Source organism: Aristolochia californica, unplaced genomic scaffold (genome assembly GCF_029961685.1).
Source record: "Aristolochia californica isolate CCGP_79_NKW_82.1479 unplaced genomic scaffold, dmAriCali1.0.hap1 SCAF_4, whole genome shotgun sequence".
Lineage (NCBI taxonomy): Eukaryota > Viridiplantae > Streptophyta > Magnoliopsida > Piperales > Aristolochiaceae > Aristolochia > Aristolochia californica.
Window position 1 is genome coordinate 46,761,991 of NW_027182103.1, and position 7,484 is coordinate 46,769,474.

At 37.2% G+C, this 7,484-nt stretch overlaps 2 protein-coding genes across 10 annotated transcripts; one reads left to right on the forward strand and one right to left on the reverse strand.

Annotated features, from left to right (window-relative positions):
• Positions 1 to 1,241: 1,241 nt before the first annotated feature.
• LOC137963483 (SKP1-like protein 16) lies at positions 1,242 to 1,667 on the reverse strand. Its single transcript, XM_068810598.1, has one exon. It carries the CDS (start codon positions 1,665 to 1,667, stop codon positions 1,242 to 1,244), a length of 426 nt encoding a protein of 141 aa, XP_068666699.1.
• A 358-nt stretch (positions 1,668 to 2,025) lies between these two features.
• On the forward strand, positions 2,026 to 6,881 carry LOC137962771 (protein NUCLEAR FUSION DEFECTIVE 6, mitochondrial-like). Of its 9 annotated transcripts, none has more exons than XR_011115159.1 (4): positions 2,026 to 2,209; positions 2,305 to 2,426; positions 3,023 to 3,127; positions 6,424 to 6,880. XR_011115159.1 is itself a non-coding variant. In XM_068809831.1 (4 exons), exons 1-3 carry the CDS (start codon positions 2,064 to 2,066, stop codon positions 3,040 to 3,042), a joined length of 288 nt encoding a protein of 95 aa, XP_068665932.1. In that variant the 5' UTR covers positions 2,026 to 2,063; the 3' UTR covers positions 3,043 to 3,058; positions 6,424 to 6,881. The 9 variants fall into 9 exon arrangements, 6 of the variants coding, with proteins under 6 accessions (XP_068665932.1, XP_068665933.1, XP_068665936.1 ...); XR_011115161.1 differs by having other exon boundaries at positions 6,624 to 6,880; XR_011115160.1 differs by lacking the exon at positions 6,424 to 6,880 and adding an exon at positions 5,368 to 5,620.
• Positions 6,882 to 7,484: the final 603 nt, after the last annotated feature.

Sequence of the window (7,484 nt, forward strand, 5' to 3'; positions counted from 1 at the left end):
GTACGTGTATTGTCTTATACTGCAGCATCTGCAAACTAGTTCAAAAATAAACCTACATTGTAAATACATGGTTCACTGCTGTGCCAGGGTGACGAGGATGCTAGTGGCTGGCCTCTTGGGCTGGAAAACATGAACCTGAGATTAAGAAATGTGGAGACATTACGAGCGGTACCCGCCGCATCAAACTCGTTACGCCTGAATTTGACCAGTTTCTCTTCATTCTCTTCATCTGATCTAGACACTGAGGTGGGTTCGTCTTCTTTAAACTCTTGACCCAGCTTATTTACTCTGAATAAGATTGAGAATGTTATTTCTGAAGAGGTTTTTGTCAAATTCTTGTCAGTCAACAAGATCCTTCTTCCAAGACCGCAGCATCAGTTTGGGTCGGCTAATCGGGATCAAACCCGGGGAAGGTGATTTATATTTCCCAACCTCGTTCCACTTGGTCGAGCAAGATAGGGTGTCAATACTTGACGCAGATCTTAATGCTACCAAGACTCGTGAAATGACAATGTGTCATGGCCTTTGTATCCCTGTAATAGCCGATGTCCTTGAAAAGATGAGCCAAGGTAGACATACCTGGAGACGCAGATGTTGACAATTAGACTGAAAAACTGAAGAGAAAAGTTTCTTCAGAACTTTGATGTTCTCCTCTATCTAGCATTCAAGTTTAAATTTTAATTCAATTCAGCTTCTCAATCTAAAGGATTGATTCATTTTGTCTTTTTTAAATCTATATATAGATATAAATTATATTATGTTATCTGTATAAGGATTTGGTTAAATTTACCTTAAAATAAATTTAAATTTATAATTAAGTTAAAAACGAATAACCTAACTTATATTCACGTGAGTTTTTTCTTCATACGAAGATATGCCTACTAAAAATATGAACGTCGTTTCTATATAATAGACGGCTTAGATTTAGTTATATATAACTTAGATTGGTGTTTAATTAACATTTTTATGGCTTCTTATAGTTGTTAATATTAATTTTTACGTTTATATAATATTTTTTTTATAAACATTTTGAATGAAAGAGAAAGATAAAGAGTCCAAAAAGAAAAACATCCTAATTTATAGGTAACTCAAACGTAGAGGGTGAGCACACTAGACTCTCCCTTCTTAAAGATCATAACATAATCCAAAATCAAGCTGTATATGCAGCTGGTTCTAAGTAACCATAACGATCGTAAATCATAAAAACTTAGTCTACTAAAACTCCAGAAATCCATCATACTTTAAGAGGTAAAGAACACGTCGTCCTGAACCTTGTACGCTTCTCCCAACCCTTTCAGCTCCCCGACTTTCTCTCCAAGCGAATCGTACGCCAGATTGAACAGATCAGGAATCCCCAGATGACTCGCGGCCAGAGCAAGATCGTAGACGGTGAGCAAATCCATGTCTTCAACGAATCGGGCCTCCCACGCGCTTTTCTTCCCCTCGTCTTCTTCGTTATCTGCCGTCGCCGCCTTCGTATCGCAGTAGTCCATCACCTTCTGGAGGACGTTGGTCGTGACTCTCACGAGCGGGACGACCTTAAGCGTCGGAGGGAGGTTGTTGATCATGGCCTTGATTGTCCCGGACTGGAGCACCAAAGCCTCCTTCACCTCGAAATCTTCCCCGTCGGAACTCCTCAGCTTCAAGTTGCTCGACCTCGACGGCATTGTTGCTTTGCTTTAGGAAGTCGAATGAAGTATGAACAAGGGAGGCGAGACCTAGAGCTATATATAAGGACGATGAATAAACTACAGAAGACGGACTAATTTTACAAGGTTTCTGCTGTCTTCATATTTAGTAACAACTCTTCATGATATATTAAATTAAAGAGTTATATTTGGAAAGGGAAGCTAATTCTGATATTGTTTCCTAGTCAAACTAAAATTCAGGGTGTTACCCAGATTTGAGAGGTTACCATTCGCTCCATGGACTTCGGCCCTTTTTCAGCCCATTTAAGCCCATTTGTAACGATCCGTAGAAGTAGGGTTTCTCCGTGCGAGCTTAAACCCTTCCAGCGCACTCGACTTTGAAGTAGAAGCTCAGCATTTTCCTGCACTCAATCTATGGCCTTCGCAGCCTCCTGTGCCAGGTCGGTTTTCCGATCGTCATCTTTCAGAAATGCGGCTACAAAAGTCGCTACAGAAGTGAAAGCTGTTCGATCTCCTTTCCGCTTCTCCGGTCAAAAACCTCCTTCGCCTCGCCTTTTCAGGTCTGGAAAAAAACGTCTCTCTTCTTTCGCATTTGATCTGTCTAATACTAATAGGTTTTTGCTTCCCGCCATTTGTTTGACCTTCTGATCTGCAGGGCTCCTGTTGAGTTGAGTTGCTGCGTGGAGTCTCTGTTGCCGTATCACACCGCAACCGCTTCTTCTCTAATGACATCGATGCTTTCCGTTTCTCGCCGGAGTTATGGTTGGCTTAGCGAAGGTACTTCTCTGTTAATGTCTACACTTCCATTTCTTCGCTTCTTCCGAGTAGAATATGCAATTCGTGCATGGTCTATTGGAGAATACTGAACTGGATTTGTCGCCTGTCATCTTATGTATTGGTATTTCATCTTTTTTTTTTTTTTTCTCTCTACAATCTGGCTGAAAATGTTGGTTTGAGGCCTGATAAGCTATCGTTGCTTTTCCTTCCTGACGTCGTCCTCTGCCTAGTAGGCTTTTTTGTATTTTTTGGAACTAAACAAATTTCTGTATACAGTTCAAATTACGTATGTACGCTGTTGGTTCTATAATTCTAGGTTGCGATGCAGTTAATTGTACCTGATCTCAGTGATCAATCTTGCTTTAGATTTAAGTTCCTTCTGAATAAAATCAGTTTGATGTTTTAGCTTGCACTAGTTTACGTCAAATTTGAAGTATCTCTAGGGTGTCAAGTATAAAATGGTGTTCAATTAGGTTTTTTGGTTCTTTTGCTCTGTGCTCTCTGCAATGTTTCTCGGCCAATTTGTCAGTCTCTTTTCTTTTTTGTTGCTTTCTTCTTTTGATAAAGGAGTCTATACTATTTCTCCTTTCTTGTAGGCCAAGATGAAACTAGATGAAGACCAGACAAACAAGGTGGGATAAGTTTGGATTTTCTGTTAGCAAGCTTTGAAAGTGTTTGGCCAGTTATCACCAGTAGATTAGGTGAGAAGCAATTTCTGCTTGAGAAACGAATGGTCAGAGAATATCATGTATTTGTTTAAAAATGAGGAAAACACCTGAAAGTTTATCATTGCAAATTTAGTGTTCTGTCTCATAATTTGTGGATTTTTTTAGAGACTAAGCCTCTTAATTTTGTGTTCGGTGTTCAATATTATCCATTGGTTTAAGAATCCATTTTTTTGGGGGTTCATTTGGATGATTCTAAACACAAGCCTGTGAAACTTGTATGAAGAAATGAGGTTCGACTCATTTTCAGTGCATAAATAGAAAGCTTTCTGTGGACTTAAGACATGAGAACCTTTTTCTAATTGTTTGGATGGGTCTGTTTTCACTAAGATATTTATCATAGTTCATTAAGCTCTGACAACGATAGGTTTATGCTTTCTTGATGATTTACTGGTTGATCCGGTCCTAATTTATTCCTTGTTCAATTTTAATTTTTCTGTAGAGCCATTTTTTCTTGGCCCAAAACATATCTTTTTCTGTTCAAGAAAATTAATAATAGCTTCAATTTCTATCATCAATTCTTTCTAACTCCATTAAGATAATTAAAGAATTTGATGTTTCATGTGTATTCTCCTAGCTTTTTAGGGATAGGTTTTTCATCAACTACAATATGTAATTATGCCCAAGGGTGTTGCTATGTAGGCATATATGTTGTATTTGAGTTTCCTTCTTGTTGAAGGAACAGTTTTATTCTCATTTTATTCTTCACTTCATTGGGAATGATGTGTGAATGCATTGAGCAAAGAAGCACAATCCTGTGTAGGCATCTTTTAGTCTCAATTGTTAATGCTTTTAGCTAACATTATCATATATAATAAAGGATCCAGACTATGTGCAAGTCCTAATTAGCATCCTATCTCTGGCAACATATGCTAGAGAAGGTTCGTTATGCTTATTGATTCATTGAGGACGAGTCTGCAGGTTCATTTCTTGATAATGCTTGTAGCTCAGATTTAGATATATAATCTTTTGAAAGATGAAGTGAACTCCGTAAATGCTGCTTTTGAACTTAAAGAGGTATATTGATGATATTACTCAATCCTTTTAAAGAAGTTGAAGTCTTGGTTTGGGTAGTTGCTGAGGTGGTGTCAGAATTGTGGCTTAGGCGAAATAAAAACACATCGCATCACTAAAGGAATTTTAATTTTCAAGTAATAGTCTGTCCTGTGGAAACCATTTTTGGTTTGACTTTTCTCCCACTTATAGGGAGCAGTTCAATGCAATTGATTGTCTGGACTCTTTTGCATTTCACTATTAGTATGAACTTTGAGAGCATTCTCCTCTGTTATTAAAACTTTGTGAATATTTAAGAACAATTACACTATGCAAAGAGGATTATAGTGCTCTTTGTCTGTGAAGAAGTTTTTTCTCCCCTTTCTGTCAATGAAACCTCTGTAGTTTCTAAGAAGAAACAGTGGTTATTGTGACAACTACCAGTTTTTCTTTCTGGGCTTAGTTGAGAGGATTAATCTGAATAGTGCTCAAATGAGTTAACACAAATGATTACCCTTCCAGGTTATCTCAGAAGGATAATACCATATTTTTTACGTTTAATCAGTTGAAAATGATGACGTATGAGAAGAACATGGGCTGATACGTGCAAATTTGGATATGGTTTGCCTGCTGTATATGAAGTTCACTGACAGTAAACAAACTTCATCTGAGTCATGAAGTGGTTGAAACTTTGCCATGAATTTCAGCTCCTCAATAGACTATTTGGTAACTCTGAGATAGATTTTAGTGGATTTTGTTATGGAGATGATCTACTTGATAAACTACTCCTTAATTTAGTTGATTTAGCATATAATAATTTCATAGTCAGTGTTCAGAGTCTCTATGATGATTTTAATTAACAAGAATGGCAGGGGTATGCCATTCAAAGAAAAAATTAACAGTGATACGTCTCAACCAAATGAATCATGACAAGGGCAGGGGATTCCTCCCTTTGGAAGAGCCATATCACACTCTTCTCCATTTCCTTGATTGCTTTCTGTATTTACTTTCATTGTCCTACATTTGAGCTAGTAGTTTCTGTTACTTGAAATGGGTAACATATGGTTGACATTTTGTTGGAAGGAAATTTGACTATGAAAATATTTTCCAGGCTTGACTAAACAAGTTAATGTAATTGTATGATAACATTATATTTTGTTAATAAAAGACAAGTTTTAACTAGTCACTGAAGGATATACTGATTTGCTGTATCATTCAATCAGCTGGCAATGATGACGTATGATGAAGATCCAGTGGAGTCTGGCAAAGTTTTGTCTAAAGAACTTCCTGCATTGTAGACAGTGGTGGCTGATAAGTTAGGGCAGGCATTAAGTGAGCTGCAACCTGTTGGCCTTTTATGAGCTTCAGTAAACCCTTTAAGAAAAAAATAAAATTAAGATGAACTAATATAACTTTTTGATGGATGCTGTTGTAAGGGTTGGTGACTTCAGTAACCTTTGATAACTTTTTGATAGATGTGGCTTTAAATTTTCTATTGAGACTAAAATTTAAAATTGATGTGTATCTTTTATGCACTTATTTTCTAGATATCTGGCTGTTGGTTGGTTTCCTGCTATTTCTTTTAAGGATGCCAATTTTTTATCTTTTGTGCTACTGGAGGTTTCCAGAGTCACAGACCAGTTATGGATTTTGCATTACTACGAAGATTGTAAAATGTGGGAACCTTGCTTGTATATTTATTCTTGATGCAAGTTATATCCTCCAATTCAGCCCTTCCATGTTCCCTGTTGAGGACTTGTCCTCTATACTGTAGTAATGCAAAATCCATGACTGGTCCGATGTTATTGACGAAACAAAGAGTCAAGTTATTTTCCCTTGAATTGCAAAAGAACTAAAATAGAAGTTGTATTATTTTTATGCTGCACTTGCCTCCTTATAGACATTTTTTGGCCAGAATTGCCAGGTACTTTTTTGTGTTAGTTTGGTTGCTATATTTTGTTCTAATGTCTTAAAGCTGGAAGACATCCCAGTGTTTGTTCATCATAAAATCCACTTTAGGCAAATAAGTTGCTGATAGAGTTTGTCGACTGGACAATATCTTCATTTTAGTGATGAAAAGAGAGATGGTCTATATTATTTACTCTTGTCAAATTTGTCTCTAGAAAACTCCTCAACGTCATCCTTTTTTTATGTAGCCTGAAATCAAACTGAAAATTCTCTCTATACTGAGGGTCCTCTGGATTTGCCAAGTAGTGGTTTAATCTGTTTTTTTTTTGTGTGTGTGATCATCGTATGTGACTTCAATTTGTTTGTTTTAGGTTTGTGATGTCCTCCACTCAAAGGCGTACTTATGACTGAAAACTTGTTCCTCATCCATCACTTCGGCAACTCTGACTAAGGATTTGCTTGTGGAGTGGAAACCTTTTCACTAAACGGATGCAAAATTGCAATGCTGTTTTCTGCATTTATTTTATCATACAGATTCTGTTCTCTGAACCTCCGTACATTGTTATTGTAGATGGATGAGTTTTATACCGTTGGTGGATGGCACCGATAGTGTCCTCAATCAGAATCTTATCTTCTTCGTCAGAGAATAAAGTGACATTAAAAGCTTGAACTTGACTCCCATTTCACTCTTGTTGATTGGATTGTGGTCATGGATAATGCAGTACGAGAAAAGAACATAGTTAAGGCAATCTGGCATAATTGTAGAACCTCGTGAAAATTTTGTGCAATAGATTTTTCTCCAGTTCATTAGCGACCTTTAACACTTATTATTGTTCATTATAGTAAGAGAGTACACATTACGGTTGCATGTCTTGTGAGGTGAGGACGTCTTCTGAAAATGTTTATGTCCACACACCCAGTTTTCAAATGGTGACATGCGAAGTCGCCAAAGAAGAAATTGCTCTCCCGGAGTTGATTGTTACGCACCTAACTTCTATGTGGCTCTTTGTACCTAGCTTACCACGGATCTGCTTCCATTCCTGTTAAAGGAGTTCCTCTAAACCCCTCGAGAGCATAATATAAAAGAGCTAGCACACTCAAGCTTGTTTACTGTGAATGATAATTGCATGGCCTACGAGGCTTCGTTTCTTTTGCTGACTCAAAAAACTTTACAAACACCAGAAAAAATCACCAAAGACAGATACTCTCTCAACGCAAACTTTCAAGACATTCATAAATATCTTATTATAAACACCAAATCATTCAAGTTTTCCAAGTGCAGCAAGTTTCTGTACGTGCATACCCCTGAATGTAAGTGCTGATCTTTTTACAGTCAACAACTATCCTTGCCAAATGCTACTAATAACTTCAATTCATGGCAAGATGATATAGGGAACAAAAAAGACGGAACAAAAACATAATAAGAGATATG